The sequence below is a fragment of the Haplochromis burtoni genome, unplaced genomic scaffold, assembly GCF_018398535.1.
Source record: "Haplochromis burtoni strain Fernald_Lab_line unplaced genomic scaffold, NCSU_Asbu1 Contig_42, whole genome shotgun sequence".
Classification (NCBI taxonomy): domain Eukaryota; kingdom Metazoa; phylum Chordata; class Actinopteri; order Cichliformes; family Cichlidae; genus Haplochromis; species Haplochromis burtoni.
The window spans coordinates 2,096,693-2,118,872 of NW_024582403.1; the positions used below are offsets into that span (position 1 = coordinate 2,096,693).

The following is a 22,180-nucleotide window of genomic DNA, read 5'->3' on the forward strand; positions in this document are numbered from 1 at the left end:
GGCATGCAGCCAGGAGGCAGCCTGGGATCGAACCACCGACCTTCTGATTAGTGGCTGACCTGCTCTGCCACCTGAGCTACAGCCACCCCATATTTATCATATCTGTATGGATCCGTATGAGATCAGATAGCATGAGACATCTTCACATCACCCAGTATCTAAGGAAACTAACAAGACACAGAGCACCAATAACACTGTCACCATTAATTAAGAAAAAGCAGGAGCAAGCTCCCCTCCATGGTCTGCAGAGACCTAAAGCTTTGATCTGCTGTTGTACAGAGACGACAGACTGGCTGAAGCCCAGTGAGCTGAACCCATGAATATCGAACTGATAGAGCAGAAGCTGTTCCTATCAAAATAGGTTGGAGCCAAATGAGCGACCCATCTCTGTTCATTAGTATGTGATAACCTTATCCATGTTGTTGTAAGGCACAAACTGTGAATTTTTATTTCTTTTTGGAGTCTCCTTATGAGATCAGAAAGGAACAGAGGGACCCCCTGATCTATGCCACCAGTGAGCTAAAGATAGACTGTGATAAACTCAACCCCCTTATTTTTTGTTGTTTATTTCAACAAAATACTAAAAATTACAGTATCGCTTGCAGTACAACTTGCTAACTCAGTTATTCTGTTAGATTTACCACACTGGTAAAGTGGAACTAAATTAAATTTTGCTTGTGTTGCTAACACCTGGGATAAATTGAATTTAAGAAAAAAAATATCATCAGCAATCCTTTCCAGAAAAGGGGTCCCAGTAATCCAGGATAATCCACAAAAACACAGTCCACTGTTCTCAGGCAGATTATTTCCTCAGAAGGGAGAAACTGTTCCAAAGATGAGTGCAGATAGTGTGGTTTGAGGATTATTGATTTTAAAAGACATAAAATAAAATGTTTTAAAGTCCTGAAAATACGATGCCTCAGATCGAATATCAAGGGAAATAAAAAGCAAAACAATTATTTTGTGAACTCGCAAAAAAGTAGTTGTTTTGAGGGGGGTCAGAATCTTCATTATATATCATCACCAAGCTGATTTGGCAAACGCCCTGGGAAACATTTGTCTATCCTAGGACTACAATATGCATTTTTATCTCACTTTTGCGTCTCCATCCACACATGAGTAAAAAATCTAGTGTCTCACCTTTCGTGCAGTAATTAAACAGAGGCATTACAAACAAGAAAATAATACTTTTGTTAAAATATTAATATTAATACCAGCTTTAACTAACTGTCCCAAACATGTCTGCTTCACCTGAATTCCAGATTTTCCTTTTTTAAATGGTGATACACCAACGGTGAGTCAGAGCCCTACCTTTTCTTGGTACTGACGTCTAGATGAGTCAAGTGACTGGATGAGTGCGGTGGCATGGCCGATGAACATGGCATAGCAGGTGGCTCCTACAATCATACTGAGCATGGTCAGCCAGATGTCCGACATGCTCTCTGGGGCTTGTCTTCCATATCCAATGCACAGCATGTGGCTCATGGCTTTAAAGAGGGCAAAGGAGTACAGCTCGCTCCATGTGTCGTTCTGTAGAAAGAGATATGAGGGTAAGAATCAGTTTAGTAAACAAAATATAAGTTAAAGAAAAAAATATTGAAGAGATTGGAAAGAAATAAGAGAAATCAAGATCCTAGAATAACTTCCACTTTCATATTTTTGGTTTCATGCTTTGGCTTTGACACCTGAAACTCTCTTCTTATCTTCTTTGCTGAAGATATACTGTTCATACACATTAGACTGATGCAAGAGAGGGTGAATTAAAGAATGAGTCATCTAAAGAGTAAGACATTCCTGTGGTCTGTGGTTCCGTGTGTGGTGATTGTTTCAGGTTTAGCCCAATCATCATCGTTGAAAAACATCCTCTCACCTTGGCTACGCAGAAGAAGATGGAAACACAGTGTTTGGTTAATGAGGAGCTCGTACATCTACCTACTCCAGTGTGTCTTTGATTGGTTCTGGCACACTCATTCTACCTTAGGGTTCATTAGAAAGCCCTCCACAGGCACTACTGAACCTCACATCCTCCCCTCAAATGGTTGTATTCTCACACATACACACATGTACCACAGTATGTGTGTGTATGTGTGTTTCTTCTGCGGCTCCTCAACCTGTCAGCCACTGATTGACTACACATATTTTTCTCTGGCATTTGCATTAAATTTAAGATTCAAGTTCTGCTAGTTTTGGAAGAGGTAAAAAAGGATGTACTGGAGAAGGAATGCTGTCAGGTCTTTATAATTTAGCATTTTAAAGGTGATTTGGAGGAATGCAAATAAAGAAGATGAAATTTCAAAGGCACTTGGTCTCAAGGGATGGGGTTTACCAGAAACTCTTGTGCCCTTGTGTCACTCGGCCTGCTGATTTTGTTTAGGGAAATAAACAGAGCTGTATAATCTGATGCAAAATACTAAAAGCAGCAGTTCTAAGAACCATCACTATGTCAGCTTTGTTATTTCTACACAATACCACCTTCCAACTACAATACTTCCTTTACTTTAATTTGTAAACATTAATCATTAAGCACATTAAGATAACAAATATTATCTGCAAACCCTGAGAATATATGTAAGTGCAGAGTTTGAGACTAATTGACAAATTATGGAGGTAGTGTGTAGGCAGTCCATTGACAGTCTGTGAGCAGACTGGTCATCTTCCTGCAGTGACTGCCCCCAGTGTCACATATATATGCTACAACTTGTCTGCTATGTTTTGTTCTGTTGGTCCATCAAAGTGAAATCAAGTGTTGGGAACAATAAAAAGTGTCCACTGCAGCGACTGTCTGTGCTGTAAATACAGATTTTTTAATTTCATCCCTGATGGTTTCTCCTTTTGCTCCCTTCCCTCTGCTCACTTCTCAACCAATCAGCATTTGACTGCAACACAGCATCATCCGTTTCAAGGGGTTTTGGAGGACTGCACAGGAGCTCGGTTGCAGTTGCTGAAAACCCCTCTTGTAAGCGCTTCATAGGCAAATACCTCTGCAAATGGACACAACCAGGCTAGCATAAATTAAGCATAAGTCTCCCTGACTGCCACAGGTGGCGAACAGACGTGGAGTGGCCATCAGCATGTGGGCCACATTGCTGGTGAATAAGCAGCAGGAGCAGGGAGCCCCAAGGTGTTGAAATAAACACCCTCTTTCAGTCAGCTGCATGTATCTGCCTGTTTCCAGCTTATTCTCCTATAGTCAAATACATGTGTACATTAATATACAGTACACACTGTATTTCAACCGACAGAGCTTCACCGCAATATAAATATATTGATATTGACATTGAATGATATTACAATTTTTTTAATGATACAAAGTGCTCAAAAAACTAATAAAAACATATAAATAAACACTATTTGTATAAAAGATACTGTATACAATAAGTAATTACAAAGTCATCCATTCATACTCCTGGGTTACATCAGTTCATGAGCACATTCTATAAAATCATGACATTGCCCCTAGCCTGTTTCTTTTTGATCTATACCACAACTCCTGATGATAAAATAGCTTATCTACTACTGCTGCATGCTATTGTGACATTTATAAGACATCATTACTATAAATTTACAGTCACTGGCAGTAGTTTTTTATGTTACTATCTTGGTACAAGCACAAGGGGTGAGAGTATAACTCATCTATGGGTGGAAGATGCAATACCCTGACTGTCTTTCATTATGGCCACGTGGCTGTTACTGAAAGCCCAGGTGTAAATTAGCGCATGCCGTGTTCCCAGAAATGATTTGGGCGACGTCATGGCTCATGTTGCAGGTAAGCTTTCTGTTTCTGATCTGATTGTCACACAAGTACATGACATAAGCACAAACGTAGGATGTATATGCATAATTGTTGGTTAGCGTTAAGTCATCAAATGGAATTTACATGTGGCATGGCTATTGGTGCCAGACAGGCAATACCAGAAGTATTTCAGAAAGCGCTGATTTAGTGGTATTTTCAATCATAACCAACAATAAGGTTTATACAGAATCATCTGAAAAAAATGAGTTATACAGTGAGCAGTGGGTCGCTGAACAAAAACCCTTATTTATGTCATAGGACAGAGGAGAATGGCCACATTACAGGAAGGTAAATGTAACTTAAACTACCACTCATTATAAAAACATGTCAAACCTTGAAGCAGAGAGGCTAATGCAGCAGAAGACCGCACCAGGTGCCACTCGAGACTACAACTGACCCTGAGTTTGCTGTGACATTAGAATGGTATATGTAAACAACACAAGTGAAGGCCACATTGGCTAAAGATAGGAGAAGAAAGTGGAGGAACAGAAGAAGAAGAAGTATGGGGGTGGGGAAAAAAGTCGGGGATGAAGCAATCAGACATGCAGTGTCTCCGACTGCTGCATTTGTAACGACAGACAACGCCTGAAAGACAAAACAGAGGGAGGTAAACAAACAAATACACAGTTTTGCTGTGTGTAAACTGATGATGTTGAAATCTGCAGTTGTTTAAAAATGGCTCATCCACCTTCTGGAATGATCTCTCCAAAGCCCCGACCTCAACCCTAATGAAAACTTGTGGATTATCCTTAAAACCCGGATCAGTGCCAGGAAACCGACCAAAGAATGAACCCTGTCAATTCAGTCAAGAGGGGTGCTCAAATATCCAGCTAGATTTATGCCAGAACTTGTTGATGGCTACCAAAACTGTCTGACTTGTGCACCAGATTCATTTTTTTTAGTCATTAAAGATGAATGCTGTTCAATTATTCCATCCTGGAAAAAGAACACTTCAAAGAAATTGTTAAAAGCCCAAACATTACCCTGACATTCATGCCCATCATGAGTGGATGTAAACTCCTGATCACAAATCTATGAAAGTTAAACGTATGCCTGAGGTTTTGGCTCACAGGGTTTACTCGTACATATGCCGACACGTGACAATTCTCCTAGGTAACAGTGAAAACAGAAAATTAGGAGAAGCATCGTGGGTCCTCTAAACACACAGCAAAACTCATTCTGAGGCATACGATGCTTTAGAGATAAAGGTGGCATTTCGTGATGCGTGCTATTTTGCAGTCTTGAGAACAAAGAAAGTGAAAAATCATGGCATCCTCAGTGTTGAACTGTTCGCTCGCATGTGACTGCATGACCAAGAAAACCCTCTGAGACGAGAGCAACACACACACTGACCAGCTGCAAGCAGTTAGCATGTGTTCAAGTTTGTGATAACAAGTGATTAAAACTGACACAGTGCACAGCTGTCTGTTACTATTGAAAATTACAACCTTCATAATAACACAATAAACTAATTCTACAGAGATACCACCCTATGTGAGGGTGGGGGGTGAGATGGGTGGGACGAATTAAATTAGCGCTTGTGTTCATTTTATTCGCTATCAGTCTTCACTGAGCAACGCCGATGATCGCTAATTGTACATAATACATTTAGAGGAGAGCACAAAGGGAGTATGGGACATCTATGATGCACGATGGCGTAATTATAGAATAGTGGGTGTACGTGCATGCTGGCACACCCGGCTGGGTTTACGAGGTGTTTGGCTCACAGCATCTATTCAGCTGTATGAGCGCTGAACATCTCTTAAACACACTGCAGTCCCTCTCTCTGAAAGTCTGCAAGTGACAGAGGGAGTTTGGTTTGCTTCAAAGAGCCTGCATTTAGAACTTTAATATGTAAAGTTCCATGAAAGTGCTTGTTAGCAATGTAAAGATTCATTATTTAGAAGCAGTGGGTCCATGTTTGTATTTATTATTCAAATGCAAATGAGTCCAGAAAGTTGCAAGATGTTTTGGTGTCTGCTTGAATTGCGTAACAGTATTAATTAAGAACGCTGACTGTAACAGCACAGCGTAATGTGTTTGATTAGAGTGTTCATGCATAAAGCTACTGTAGCTTCAGCGTGTCAGAGATAAATGATGGACTAACGAGGAAGACGCCAGATCAGATGAACGCTAAATCACAGGTTTTAATTTCTAATTGTATTTAATTTCTTTCCTTAATTAAACTACAAGCTTTTCATTCAGCATCAGGTGTGGGGCAAGTCACCTAAGGGTGAACCAAATGCAGTATTTTTTTATTTTCTGTTATTTGCTTCACTTACATGCTGTGATTTTATTTTAATATTCAGAGATTAAAACCTGAAGTTTTGTTTCCGGGAGAAAAATGCAGCTATTCCACAAAATTGAACTGGCGTCACCAATTTTGTTTTGTTAAAATGTAAAAAGCTGATGGACAAGCACAGCAAATATGATTCAGTATCTTTAATGTTTTTAAAATCCATATGAACATTCTTGAAATATTTCAGTGTAAACCAAACTGGTGGGACTGACATCCCCCAAAGCCATACTAGCCATCTACTAGTACGGCTACAATTTATAGGAATAGCCCATTAAAGGAACGCTTGTGTTGTATGTGTCAATAATTCAGATTTTATGTTTCAGTCTGGTTTATTGAAGTCATACTCCTGTGTATTGTTTAATTGACTTTGTTGAATGTGAAATGAATGCCTGTAAATTATATGTCCAATTGAAATGATCTGTAAGAAGAATTTGCCTCTGTGGATCAAAGCTTCCTGCTCAATAAGCTCTTATTATTGGATTTTGGGTTTATTAGCCTTTATGTGGAATTTCTCCGTTGACAAATATGTGGAGGGAGAGATTCAGAATCATATTCACAATGAAAAACCCTCCACACAGATAAAAATGATCCACTTACTTGCTGGCTATGCAAGCAATATTTAATCTAATATATATAATTAATGTTTGTATATATAATCATATATATATTATATATAGTATTATATATCTATAAATGATATAATGTTGCATTGTATTGGATCGGGAGAAGATCATAGCTGCCATCTATTCGCATTCAGCAAAACTGAAAAACTAGCCATGCAAGTCTAAGTTTTCTGAGGTTACAAATTACAGGTGGACTACAGTGATTGATAGAACTTTAAGTTCGCACGGAGTCTTTGCTGAAAAAAAATAAGGGTTCAGTCAGACCATCGGGTCCTCTAACAAACCCCACCTGCGTGGGCTGTATCATTTGGAGGATCCGGTCTCTAAAGTGAGACGCAGCTGTAGTATTCACAACTGCTGTTTGTGTGCAGCCATGTGCATCCAGAGATTCTGTCTAGTTAATGATGCAAGCTGTGGCCATATGAGTCAAGCCCAAAAGCATCTATTCTGTTCTCGACCAAGTACACGTTTCAAGTTCGTTTGTTTAAACACTGACAATAAAAAGGAGAGGAAGAATAATTCTGCAGGGCTTCGAGACATTTTTAAGAGACATTTGCTTTGCTGTTTTGTTTTTTAGCCATGGTAGCAACACAAGTCTGTGGACGACAATGTGGTTAGTCACTCTAACAAATGGGTTGGGCCACAGTTGTCTTCCCCACCCCACAAAGGGAACTACATTCTTAAACCTATGAGATTTCTTAGTTAACTCAGCTCTCAGTCTCTGACATGCATTGTACAATATGATGCTATAGAAGGCATATTCTACTTATTTATACTGATCTTAAAAACTGAGCTGAATTAAAGGAGCAATCAGTCTCATTTTGGTGTGCAATTTTCTTATATTCATCTCTCTTTTTGCAGATAGGTTTCAGAAAAACATAAGTATTCCAACAATTGCTCATCCTAAGCATATTTCAAAAGCTTTTCCTCCCACATTTAGATTTCTAACCAACTATGGGATACACTTCAGGTTACACTGAGGTTTGTATTTATGTATTTATTTTGAAGTTTGCCTTCATTATAAAGTAAAGCAGCAAAGAGCATTCACTGCTTTTTACTACACGGCTAAAAATGACAAGACAACTTTTCTTCATAAAATGGGGTTGGTTTCACCGGGGCAACTTGGCCCACAAAGACTGCAGCTCCAACCAGCCCGTGAGGCTGTTTTTTCCTTTTCTATTTTTTTAGCTAGCTACAACATGACTTGACCTTGCAAGAATTTTTAATCCTCTTCAACAAAAATACATGTCTGTGGGCTGCAACAGTCACTCTGACTTAAAAATGCATTTAATTAGCTAAACTTTGTCAATTGGTTTCTTAAAGTCTCTCTGTTGTATTGCCTGCTGTAAATAGCACCACCCACTTTAACTTTTCTTAAAAATCTGTACCAAATTAGCACTGAGAGTGGCTGTCAGGTCATACACAGCAGTTATTATTCACACACATATGCAACATTTCCACACACAGACCTCACACAGTAACTGTCCATTATTTTTATATGCACTGACAGGCCTGTTTGCCGGTTCGGTCACTTCAGAATGAATGGAGGGCCTCGTTATCAACTTCCAAAGCATGAATGTTTCTTGAAGTGCATCTCTGTGTGCCTCAATACAGTGCAAATGCATAAATAGGTTCTCACAAATTGGTGTTCTGTTGCAGTTACAGCAGCTCTTCTGCTTCTCCAGTTATAAAGAAACGCAGTTCATTTTTGATGCAGAGAAAGAAGTCGAGAGGAAAAGAGCGTCTTTATTCTAATGCCATTGATATAACAGCCAATCAGGCCGAGGGAGATGGGACAAAACCACCTGTCATCTTTCACATAACAGAGAGTCACTTACATAACAGACCACGATCATCCGGTCTCTTGATCACTCTGCAGCAGGAGCCTGATTGTCGACTTACAATAAACACCACTGTCTGCTGCAGGAGTATCTTTTCCCTTATTAAGTGTTAAGAGGCAGAGATGAATACACTGCAGAAAAAAAACAGTCTGAAGGAGGATATTTTGACTATCACTTAGTTATACTGTACTATATATCACATGCACACAAATCTCAGTCAAACACAACACATCTATATAAAGGGACATGCATAAAAATGCACATAAGAATTGCTACTGAAGAAACGAGTTCCATGTTTTTCTCAGGAATGGCTTTCTTGCCCTATTTCCATAACCCTAAGTGCATGCATGATGCAGAGAGCAAAACAGGGTGGAGTCCAATAAATGTCCAGTGCAGGCAGGCAGCCTGTCAGCCCGAGGAGGCACGAGGATCATTTAACGCTGGATCTCTCACTCAAAGCAGCTCTGAAGAAGATGTGACCTTGATTACCCTGAAATGGCAGTGACAGGGCACACCAGGCAGCCACACCCACATGTGTGCTCGCTGGCATTATGGCAGCGAGCTTGGAAAAAGGCACAAGCCCTAAACAACACACGTCACTCTGGAAAACTGAATGTATAAGGAAGGAGATATCAGCGAAAGAAGAAGTGGGGCATGAAGGATAAAAGAGTCACTGAAAAAGCAACTTATAAAGCCATTTTCCATACATACAAATTCATACATTCAAGAAAGAGAGATAGAGGAAATAGGATGGCCAGAGATGAAACTAGAAAGAAAGGGATGGAGTGACAGAGAAGTAACAGCAATCTCCCCTAGGGTCAATTGGTGTGAGATCCATCTGTTCCTAGAGATCACACACACTCATAACAGAACACACCTATTCATGTAAACACCATAGCACCATAGTACACAGTGTATTTCAGGGAACTGAATGCCAAAAATCTCTGTGCCAAAATTAGAAGGTTTTCTCCCAGCATATCAAGCATTTCTCAGCTGCAGCAGAGTCAGCCAGTGCCTGACAAAAGCATAAAGAAGGAATTATCCGGTATGCTGAACTTCCTTAGGAGAAGGAGCAAAAGATGTAATGTTCCCCATAAAAAATGGTTTCAAGACAGTTACAGTTATGTGGAGATATAAGCATCCGGCAGCCAACCAATGACGTCTTTTAGCTCTGTCAGATAATTCGATGGTTTCTAGGACTGTTGATATTGCTGTCAATTAACACATTAGATTAAGACTATTTTTTCTGTTTTCTTCCTGTAGTGAGCCCCTGCAATGCAAACTGTCCTCTATAACTCAATCTATTTACACCCATTAGAGCAGATCTCTTCCTCCTGCGCTTGCATGCAATCTGCTTCACCAGTTTACTTACAGCTGCTCACAAACCAATCGTCACCTCTCTGTTAACAACATTGCACGCACACTGTACAAATCGCAGAGTCACAGCCATTCATTAAGCTTATCATCTCAGCTGCCGTATCCAAAATATCCCTTGAGTACTTCATACAAAATATTTAAACCAATTCTAATGTTTCTCTCTTTTTTTGTGGGACAAACAGGATTGACACTGACACTAATGCTTCCTTGAAACCACCATAATTCTTCTTCTGTTTGCCAACAAACATACTGTATGTGTGAAAGTGAATATATGTGTGTGAAATACAGTTTTATGATAAAAGGTATTTGTATCCTCTGACTTGTCTGTGCCTCCGGCCACTGCCACTCACCACCTTCCAATCTGTTATCTCCGAAGCAGAATGACATGTGAGACTGGATAAAGGGATTAAGTTCAAAATGATAAAAACCCAAACAGTAGTTTTTGGGTGTTTCTCCTCTTTATTTGTCCACACTTGTGATTAATCGTGCAATTTAAATAAAATAGAGACAAACAGAGGCTGTTCTTTAGTCAATGTTATAAGGTTTTGTTTTATAGCTTAGACAATAAGTGCTTTCCAAAATGAACAAAACTTTAATAATTACTTTTCATTAATTATCCAGTTGGATTAGGAGATAGTGTGTTTCAATACTAGCTATCAATTTCTTTTTACATTTATGTATGCATTCATTTTATTAATTTATTTTTTCTCATGCATGCCAGCAGTAATTTTGGTGAAAACCTCTCCTAATGGTCTGTCTTCCAACAGACAGCTAGAAGCCACCTGCCACCCAGAAGGAGGACAGGACATTTGACAGGACAAAGAAAGAAGAGCACACCTAAATTACTGCATGAGCTGCTATATGAACTGAGTGACAGCAGCATGTTTTCTTTCATCCACCTCCTACTTGCCGTACACTGGCGTGTCTCCTGGGTTTGACTAGTGGGGGGTTAATTGAAGCTGAACAAAAGCTCCCAACTCCAGTCTGAATAAATAAGCTGTGTCACCACGCTAGTTGTGCAGTGAACACTTTTCCTGTGATTGTCTAACTTATGATCGCACTGAACACAAAAACATACACAAAAAGCATTTTTTTTCTTACCACCATCTTGTTGAGGGAGACCCAGCAGTCAGATGGAAAGTCCTGCAGCATGGGAACAAGAAACTGGAGACAGCCATCCCAGTGGCACAGCAGTAGCATCATACCAATCAGGTTGAATATTCGCACCACGGCACTGGCTAGGTCATAGGTCATGTGGAAGATCTGTCAGGAGGAGGAGAGATGGGACGTGAGGGTTACAGATTTGGAGAGGAGGCCAGAATGAAGCCAGAACTGATGTGTGAGCAGAATGAAAAGTTGGTGTTTATAGCGATTGAGCGAGAGTTGAAAACAATGGTAAACACTACTCTATTGGCTCTCACAAACAGCACATCCAGCATGTTATCATTCTGCTGATAGCACTGGCAACAGTGATGCTGTGGGGACTGTATAAAATAGCTTTAACTTGTGCACAATTTGCACAGTTGCAAATCCTGATCCACTCTGTAGGACAATTATTATATAATATATTTTTAAGAAAATAAATCATACTCTTGCAAATTTAGCAGATTCATTTTGGGCACGTGGTACAGTTTAACAAGCTGTAAAATTTCCAGAAATGAGGAAAACATAGTTTTCATATGTAGTTTTTTTGTTGACGCTGGCAAATTAATATTCACATTTAGCCCTGTTTTAAATGCTAGTTATGTGCTAACCTCAGAGGTTTACCTGAACACAGTAATGTGAGAGCAGTGGGAGTGAATTATTATAGTAAAATATAGCACTTCTGAAGCTGTGATGGAGAAGAGGTGACTGACCAAACTGCTCTCCATCACAGACAATCCTGCCCACTATGAGCAACACTTACTGGGCAGGTAGCAAAGCAACTTCTCTAACAAACTGATTGAGCTCTGCTGCCACAAGGAAGCATACAGGCAATCTTTCATACCACATGCTATCTATCACTCAATATATCTGTCTGGCAGGGAATCGTTCGCCAGATATTTGTATTGTTATTAATATTATTAACATTATATTTATAAATTTTCTGTTGATAAGTTGGTTGACAATGAAACATCTCTGTTATTAAACATCTCTCTCACTCTCTCCCTCCATGGCACGCAGCCCAAAGTCTAGTTAAGCTGCCCATGTTCTTGCAAACTGAAAGGAAGTTTGGAGAAAGTTTTTTTTGTGAGTTTCACACTTATACAGGAACCTTTCACACCAGAGGTTGTTATTCATCTCTTGCGAATATACAAATATCTGTTAGGGCAGCTTTAGGTAACATGACGACCTGTGAGGAACTTTAGGATTTGATATCTCAGTTTATTTATAGGTAACTTGTCTGTTAACAACTAAATTTATTGTTATATAAAATTTGAACAATTTAATGAACTATGATAACAGATGGTATAACTTTGACCAGTTTTTTAGTAACTTATAAACAGCAAAAAACGTGCTTCACATTTCCAGGCTGAGGTTCTCCATTATAACCAGGTGTGAGACCACAGGGCATGCAATGTGCATTCATGATAAAACCTCATTAGATGCTGATGAAGCTTTGATCAGCAGCCCAGGCCAGGCTCTCGCTGCTGTTTCTTAAGATTGCTCACCCCAGGTAAGAAGGCTAATTTGCGTGGAGCTGGTGATGTGGTCACAGCCTTGTAAACACCACTCACTATGGCTTGGCTGGCTATCTCCCAGGCCGAATTATCGTGGTTCGTGTGTGTTTTTGTGTGTGTTTGTGTATGGGTAGGTTTACAAGTATGTGGGGATTAGATCTTGAGAAATTCATCTTAAATATGAACTAGGCCTTTGTGTGTGTGTGTTTGTGTGTGTATGTGTGTGTGCGTGTGATGACATGAAGGAGCCGCTTCTGTTTAGAATTTACAGTTTGGGAGCAGCAGGGTCAGGGCATGCTGTCACACATCTCTACACCTCAGAGACCCTGCTGTCCTAAACATACAAGTCACATGAATATGGAAAACTGACACATGTTATACCCCAGTTGTTAATGTGCATGATCCTAGTTTAAATAGCTCTTGGACTTTTCATATGATTTGTGTTTGGATGGATAATGGCAATTGTATCAAAGTTTATTTAAATTCCTCCTAAATGTAATTTATAAAATGTGCAAAACAATTTCCTCAGAAATATGTAGCATTTCAGCTGTATGCTGCACATCACATTTTCCTTATCCAGTTCTAAAATGTCATCAGCACCTGGTTGTTTCACTCTTTTGATACATATTCATTTTTTCTCTTTACAGTAATTTAGTTTTGATCCCTTCCCCAGGCCTGCTTTGGGTCCATGTGTAATTAAATCAAAATCAACAAAAGAAACTACTTTCTTTGCACATTTTGTGTATATCCTGTATTGGCTAATGGCCTTGGGTCATTTAGAAGATGCAGAAAGGGAAACATGCTGTGAGGCCCTGCCCTGTGATTAGAAAGCGTTCCCATTATGATTAATGAGCTAGGACTAATGTTCCCCCCAACACCAGAACAGCACCTGGCCATGTGTCACTGTCACACCACAATCTGGGTCAAAGCATAGTACTGTGACTACAAGTCACAGCCTGAAAAACACAGATAAACTATTTGCTGCTTCTTTCTGTCAGACTGCTAAAATGCTTTTAGAGTAAAACTAGTGCGTATGATGGATATGAGCCTTTTTATCCTTCCATCCCTGATGCTTGTGCATTTGCTCTTGTCCATTCCCCATCATTGTCGAGCTCATGAAAAAGGCATCAACGCAAGCTTCCTGCTTCAGCAAATTGTTTTTCTCTGCTTCTGTATCACCAACATAGATGCATAAGCGATTTATTCTGAGATCATTCCAAATAAATGGTTTTTTAGCACGACTGTTACCCAGTGCTCACCTCACCTCTGTACTGGCCTTCAATAGATCTATATGGTGAAATCATCACAATACTAAGACAAGCTTTTAGGAAACAGTGCTGCAGCGAGCGGACTTAAGCTGAGCTGAGCTGAGCTGGGCAGAAGAGGCAAACAGTTCCCCCCGTTTGGATCAGGCAGAGCAGAGCAGAGCTCAGCTGAACTAAGAGGATCAGGGCAGGGCCGAGTTGAAGCAAAGGAGCACTCGCGTGTGTGTGTGTCTGTGTGTGTGTGTGTGTACGCGTCTGTGTTTGAATGAGTAATTAGGGTTTTCGTTAAACCCAAATTACCACTGTGTAATCAGAAGAGCAGTGGTTATTTTCAGAGTGAGGGGACACTCATTTGATTGGAAGATGCTTGTTTAGGCCAAATAAGGAAGCACAAAGAAGCACACACACAGTCCAAGCTGTGGAATGCTGTGTTTATGCAAAATGGGGCCATATGATGGATGATAATGCACTTTTCTCTAGAACATTATTTCCTGATGCAATTAGAGATGCAAGGGGGTTTGCATTAGCAAGTCTTTCAGCATGTGGTTGCAGCTGTTTGATGCCTTAATTGGTTGAAATGCTGCAACAAAACATTTTTTGCTATGTGGAAAGTTTTTTTCTTTCGTACAGTTTTAAATGCATCAACAATGTGATGATCAAGTAAGATGACCTATAATCCACTCATCTTGGCTTGCTGCAGTAGAAGACTGTACACCTAATTTTTTGTGCCTTCTCCTGTGATACTAGAATGACTTATACTGACAGAACAAGCCACTGCACTGGAAACTGCTGCACAATTCTTAATTAGAGCCCAGTTAGATTAGTTTCTCATTATTAATGAGCACATTTGAAAGTGGAGGGGTAATAGTAAGCAGATCATCTGATCATAATTGACTAACTTCTGCATTACAGCAATAATCAATGCAGCTGTAGTGTCTGTCAGGTGTAGCAAACGTGATGCTAATGAGTTTTTTTTTAGACATTAAAGCTATGCAGTAGTAGTAGTTCATTAAAAAACATACATAATTGTATGAAGAAGTTAAAAACTTAATATTTTCTTTTGATGCTTTTGGGAAAAAAGTCTTCCTCTGTAAGATTTCAGTAACAAAAAAAAGACCTTATACCACAGGGGATGCATATGATGAGAAAATGATATGGAAAAACAGACTGACCTACATTATGTAGAAACCCAGGATGTGACACATCACATGCATCAAGTATTTAGTATTGATTAAGGGTTTATTTGAACAGTTTTAGAAAGAAGGTAGGACCAAATGGTAGTCAGCATATGCTTGATCTATTTCAGGATCATGAGATAGTCCTTGTAAAAGTGGATTCCCTGTGAGCGACCCCTAGCCTTACAAAGTTTGAGAACCACGGAGTAAAAATCTAAAATAGAGATGTTCAGTGTGGAAGTTATGTGTTTCCTTTCAGTATTATCTGTTTATATAAAAGTGATACATAAACTGTGCATTAGAACCCCATCTGGTCCCATATACTTACTTTATCCAGTATTTATCCAAGCTAAACTTCAATACTGAACAAAACTTTCCTGTTCGTATAGAAATGCTGTAACTCAGCATACCTCCTCCCACTGATGGATGTAACGGATGAGTCTAGACAGCCTCAGCAGACGCAGCAGACTGAGGATCTTCGTGAAGCGGACAATGCGGAGTGCCCGGGCAGTTTTGTACACCTCTGAGTCAATCCCCTTCTCCACGATGAGGAAGATATAATCCACAGGTATGGAGGAGACGAAGTCCACCACAAACCAGCTCTTCAGGTACTTCTTCTTGATCTTCTTGGGGTCGAGGATGATCTCGGTGTTGTCCTCGAACACGATACCAGTCCTAAAGTTGAGTACTAGGTCCATGAGGAAGAAGGTGTCAGAGACCACATTGAAGATGATCCAGGGTGTGGTGGTCTCATCTTTAAAGAAGGTGATGCCTACAGGGATGATGATCAGGTTGCCAACCATGAACATTAACATGGTGAAGTCCCAGTAGAACCTGTCAGGACGAAAGAGTAGAAGATGATTAAAGGCGCTTGTTTAATCCCAACACACGCAAACAAAGGGCAGTATAGGGCCATGTGTACAACTCTGAAATCTGATAGAGAAAAAGATGTAATAATAAAGTAATAAAGGAGAAAAATCTGATGCTATGCATATGAGAAGAGAAACCATGTCTAAAATCTGATGTCCAGACATTGACAGTGTTGCTACATGTTATGGATATCACATATCAGGAAAGAAGCTGATTCTGCTTGATTTATGATACGGGGTAAGCATATTTCCGGCCCTCTCTGTGTCATGAAGCAATGCACTCTCACAGGCTGAACACACTCAGAAAACTAACCCAATCCAAACTGATAAATCTTTCAAATTTTATGAAATGCCTGATAGTTCCTTCACTTTACCCCATTAACCACAACCATGCAAAGAAAAGACAACTAAAGCAAAAACAGCAGAATACCCTCCAAACAAGTCAAGTACAAACAACAACCGGAGCCCAAATCAATAAAGCAGCCTTCACGGCTGTGGTGTTGTGCACCATCACCTATTTCCAGTAGTTAGTTAATGTGATATTTATTGGTTTGAACAAACATTCACACAATAGCCAGTCACGCCACAGCATTAGGTGCTGAATTATGAGAACCTGTGTTTTAAAGATAATTCAGCTGGTGAACTGACCATGCGAGGCATCTAGGAATATTCCTCTGTTTATTAAAGTAAGAAAATTGTGTAAGTATTTTTATCTAACTTTACTCAACTTACCTATTATTAACTGGCAGATTAATTATGAACGATGTTTGTTAGTGTTGCAGGATAAGAGGAAGACACTGTGGCTACTTATATTAGAGGAACTAATGGAAGCGGCTGCTGAGTCATGACTTGAACTCTCTTGTTATGCGCATCCTGCTGTTGAGCTTTGTCCGTAAGTTAACACAATCAAGCCATGTATTGTTAATAAACAGCAGGCTTTACATAGTTGATGGTACTCAAATAAGAAAGACAAGAAACCTGGTTTCCCCACATTTTATTAGAGGAGCTGTCCTTGGTGCTGAAACCAAGCACACTTTAAGACACATTTAGAGTCAACTTTGTGACACCTCTGGAATATGGAGCTTTTGTGTAAACACAAAATCTCCCATATCTCATCATTCGGTGCTTCAGGAATAGAGAAATAGCTCTGTTTATGATAGGGTAAGGTTCAACTTTTTCCCCCAGATAACCATTGAATGTTTAAAAATAGCATACTTATGTTCATATTCCCACAATCTTCACATATAATGTTGTTTGACGTAAAGAATGGGCGCTGGGCAACATTCAAAAACACCCCTTTAGCTTCTTTACAGCAACACTTTAACTGACCTAACACAATTTGACCCATACCTGAAGTCGCTGTATGGGTGGATAATCCAATTACCCGCTGACTTTACGCGTTCTTGTTCTTTCTCCACTGCCTTCTGGCTGCCAAACATGCGCAGGGAGAATTTATTAACTCCAGGCTGAAGCATGGCACTAAACTGCCGCTGCATGTATGTCTGATTCCCCTTGGACTCTCCATCATCTGGCACTATCTGAGAGCCGTCCTCTGCTTTGCTGAACGTGACAGAACTTCTTGGCTGCTGAGCCAGTCCTTTACTACTCGGGGGGTTGGAGAAGGAAACTCTGGAGTCCTTTTTCTCCGTTGCTGCCGTCGTCTTGACCTCGGCCCCAGGCCCCTGTGTCAGGGACCCTGCTGAAGTGACAGAGCCGTCCATGCTCGCAGCCAGCTCCTTATCGTCTTCAGCTGCTACTACTCCATCTGCCTGCTTCTCCTGTCTTGAGATGAGAGAAGAAAGACTGCCTGAACTGGCCGGGTCTCTTCTACAGTCTCCGTTTTTGTTGCATATCATACCGATGCCCCCCTCTCCTATCACGCCCGCCTCAGACACTGTGTCCCCTGCACTCCTGTGGTCTGACTCTGTGCCGCCAGCAGCATCCCTCTGGCACAACAGAGCAAATGCACAGCTGCCGCTGGGAGTGAAAGGTGTGGAGTCCTCGCCTCGCAAGAGGAAGAGCTCATTGTTGTTGGAGTTTTTTCGCACAGGAGAGACGGCTCCGCCTCCTGGCGAGAATTTCTTCATATTGGTCCCCCTGCTACTCCCATGATCCTCGCATCCAGCCGAGCTGGCTACTTGAAGGGGTCGAGCCTTCTGGAATTTGGGCTCCTCCTCGCTGTCCTCCGCCTCGTCCATTACAGGCAAACAGACACTTCCGTACCTTAAACCGGGCGAGACTGGGCGGCGGCAGAGGAAGGAGTGTGGACTTCAAAGCCTCCGTCTGCTTTCCATTCACATCACTTAACGGCGTACCGGTGGCGTTGCTATGGCTGCAACCTGGCTGTTGTTATTGTGTTTGTGTGTGGTAGAGAGAGGGAGAGAGATAACAGCTTTACCCTGGGGCTTCAACCACCTACGGGTAGCTTTCAGCCTACTGAAGAAAATGTGCGCACAGAAGAAAACAGTTTTGTCAGACCTGGACACAAAAAGTCAGTGAATGCGATTTTAAAAGTGAATTCTTACTAACTAATTAAATAACGCACAAATACATTTTTAGAATAACTCAAACTTGTGTGAATGGAAAACTATGATGATTTAAAAACTTTTAATATGCAGCGATGGCCTGAGCAGTTTTACATCAAAAGGAATCATCAGCGAGTATCCCATGCTGCCATGCTCAGTTGACCCAGTATCAGTTCAATTCTATCTAGACTTTCTCGGAGTCTGGCAGCAGCGTCTGCCTGTTGCTTTGGTTTCTGGCAGCCTTCCCAAGTTGTGGGGTTTTTAATGGTGAAATGACTCCACCTTGTGGATAAAGGCACAATCTAGGGCCAAGGCACCCACGAACAGTGCGAAGATTTAGAGAAAAAAAACCATCATATTTGCTACTAGCTTATCTTTTTTGTACTAAATCCTAGTGTCCCACTTAAGAGACCGCACGCTCGAAGTACGCATTTTGAGACCTATTACATCACAGCGACGTGACAGCGGCTGTCCCAATCCAAAGTGTACTCCAAATGCGCCGTCGATTCCTCCAAATATCAAGCGTGGTCCGGTGCACGCTTCGTGGTCCCATATGTCCCTCAACTCATAGCGCGGCGGTGGGTGTGGATAATTTTACCGCAAAAAAAAAGGCAGAAGGGAGCGGCCGAAGAGTGAACTGTCAAAAGTAAGTACTCAATATCATGTCACTTATTTATGTGCGAATGTTTAATAGTGAAAAACATTACTGTTGGCCACATGTCGGCAAAGTTATGTGACATTAGTGATGTTTGTACTTTCAGCGTTAACTTGGTTTTAAAGCCTTTACTTTGAAATATACGCCGTTCAATAGTCGGCCTTAATCTTACAGAGAATGTGATGATTCTATGGATAATTAAAGTCAGTCATATATCCACAAACACAACAAGCTGAAAGTCAGTGATGCTGCTCGGTTTGCAGTCCTGAATATCACAGCACAAGCAGGATTCACTGCACTGTTAATGTCAGCTATGTTATATTGCTGCCTCTGTTCACCGCGGTAAAGTGAGCCGTCATTTGTGAGCCGCGGTCAAGCCAGCCGCCTCCTATCCGCCGCATAAATTTCCTTGCGCTTTTACACCAGTCTTTACGGTAGCGCCTTTTCGCTTTATATCCTGATTGAAAGCCTAGACTCGCGCACACGCGCGCGCGCGCACAAATTACAATGGAACAGCCCAATACAGCCATCGTGACAGTCTGGTTGCATATTCAAAAATTCATTAAAAATCATTCTTAAAAGTTGATGCCAAGCTTTCAACACAATCCTCTTCTCGGACACCTACTTTACCTCTGGGGCAGGTTTTACCCAGATTTACTGTAATATTACTCAGAAATCACAGTAAACTCATATTCAGTGCAATACAGTCAAAACACTACAATTATGTTTATTTCAAAAATTAATTAAAAGTCATCCTGAGTAGTTGATGTCCAACTTTCAACACATCCCTCCTCTGGGACACCTACTGTACCTGTGTGCCAAGTTTCATCCAGATTTACTGTAGAATTCCTCAGAAATTAAAGGAAACTTATATTCAACGCAATCAGCCAATACAATAGAATTATGTCAATTATACCCGCACGTGTGCGCGGGTATAGGCTTTCAATCGGCACATAAAGCGAAAAGGCGCTACCGTAAAGACTGGTGTAAAAGTGCAAGGAAATTTATGTGGCGGATAAGAGGCGGCTGGCTTGACCGCGGCTCACAAATGACGGCTCACTTTACCGCGGTCTCTGTTCGGTGGTGTCGAGCCAAACGGACTTTAACGTGTGTTTGAACGAGCTGACGGTTCACTCGTTAAGCTGAAAGAAAGAAAAATGCTTTAATCACAGGAGTCACACATGTGTCCACTGTACAATCTGGGAACTCTTGTTTAGCACTCGTAATAACACAGACACTAAATCCTCCTTCTCTTGTGCTGTTTTGTAGCAGTGTGTACACCTGAGACTGTCACCTGTCTGTCTGTCCTGCACTCTCTCTGTTTCTTTCTTTCTGATTGTGGAATAAAAGTATGAACATGTATTTATAAGTTAAACTTATGTTTGAATCCTGCAGCTTATCACACATTTGATTTCCAAGTGCAAGTGTCCAGAGTGAGGACCGACTGAGGGACCCACTGCTGCACATCATCTGTGAGGCTTTGCACGCCTGATGATCCACCAGGACAAACTCAGCAGTGTGTGAGGAATAGGAGGAGGAAGAGCCAGCAGTAGCTGACAGATGGAGAGAATAGACAGACTGTTCCCTATTTGTGAAGGACTGCTAGGAAAGTTTAAAATAACTCATTGTCTGTCCTGAATCAGTCTTATTAGGTAATGTTTAAATCATTTTATTATCCCAGTGTTTTCAGTGTGGGAGAAAGTACTCAGAGCCTTCAAGTTACACACTATGAAAGGCAGCAACAAGTTTAATGTTCAGAAACCTAAAGTATGTATCAGCAGCAGAATGGAGCTAAAAATAAATGTTTGTTTCAGTTCTATGAAGCTTTGAGTATTTTGGATCAGTAGCACTGCTGTGTTTGTTGCATCATATTGCTGTAATTGTTGATATGCTTTATATATTCTGAGGTAAGTTGATCTATAGTGTTACATCATATTCTATAAGGATGTTATGTGTTTGTATACTTTCTGCTCAGTTTGGCCCATTTAGCATAAGTCAGCCTGTTTAAGGCTCTGATATCTATTCTGTATGACTTAAAGCAGTTATGACATGGTCTGATTTTCTCACCCAATAAAGGAATATTTCATATCAGTCTACTCTTCATTTTATCAGAAACAGTTTTCACAGCTCATACATTTTATTTTTACACATATGTAAGCATTAAGCCAAATATAATGTAATGCCAACATATTAAATGAACAATTTTTGTGTATAATGCATCTATATATACACTGTCAAAGATATTTGTCTTTGAGTGAAGATTTAAGGTGATAGGCAATATAAATAGGCAATATAAATAACTGCAACTTGAATCTTTGACCCAGAGTTCAAGCTCACTGCTATCTATCCATCCACACACATCTAGATATATCTATACATCTCTATATCTATCATAATCTGACAGTAAATATAATATTGGCTCAACTAATACTCAACTATTCAAAGTGATGTCATGACAAAAATGTTTTTTTGGTCAAACATTTTTTTCTCCTTCATTTGTGTCACACAAAGCTGTATGAAACGTTTCTCGCGGTTAGCATCATGGTTCCTAGGCAACCCGAGTAACGCGACGAAGGCTAGACCGTCCCATTTCACAAGCCTCTCACTTCCGCACTTCTCGTACGTAGTATGCGTACTTCAAGCGTGCGGTCTCTTAATTGGCACACAGCCCATGACAAATGATTAAACACAGACACTCATGACAATTGTGTGTGTCTGTCTGTGCACTACTGTTTTGTTACAAATGCAGCAGGTAGGAGACCCAGTGTGTTTGACTACCCTTTAAAAAAAAAAAAAAAAAAAAGAAGAAGCTGGGAACAGGAATTTGAGGTCAACCATGTGGACAATCTGCTTCATGTATCTGCCATATCTGAGTTCCCCTTTTTGTAAGTTTCAATTTGTTGGTAATTTAAGCACATTCAAACTGACTTTGTACATTTCTGCAAAGTAATAGGTTATAACCTGAACAACATGCTGACATTAAAGTCTGTGTTGAAGGGAATAAGTCAAGCTGAACTAGGGGTCAGTCAATTTTCATTCAACCTAAGTTCTTAAGAAAATACCTTCATTTTATTTTATAACAGGAAAACTCAAATCAT

The 22,180-nt window shown here is 40.5% G+C and overlaps 1 protein-coding gene across 2 annotated transcripts in view; it reads right to left on the reverse strand.

Moving 5' to 3' along the window:
* hcn2b (hyperpolarization activated cyclic nucleotide-gated potassium channel 2b) overlaps positions 1 to 18,973 on the reverse strand; it is a 44,893-nt gene extending 25,920 nt beyond the window's left edge. For both annotated transcript variants that reach the window (XR_006054302.1, XM_005920735.3), the window contains exons 1-4: positions 17,253 to 18,973; positions 15,444 to 15,867; positions 11,035 to 11,196; positions 1,312 to 1,530 (exon numbers count right to left, since the gene is read on the reverse strand). Coding sequence is in view for 1 of the 2 variants with exons in the window: in XM_005920735.3 (XP_005920797.1) it covers positions 1,312 to 1,530; positions 11,035 to 11,196; positions 15,444 to 15,867; positions 17,253 to 18,100 (1,653 nt within the window). In the remaining variant the exon portion in view is untranslated. The remainder of the gene's footprint in view (positions 1 to 1,311; positions 1,531 to 11,034; positions 11,197 to 15,443; positions 15,868 to 17,252) is intronic.
* Between the last annotated feature and the right edge of the window lie 3,207 nt (positions 18,974 to 22,180).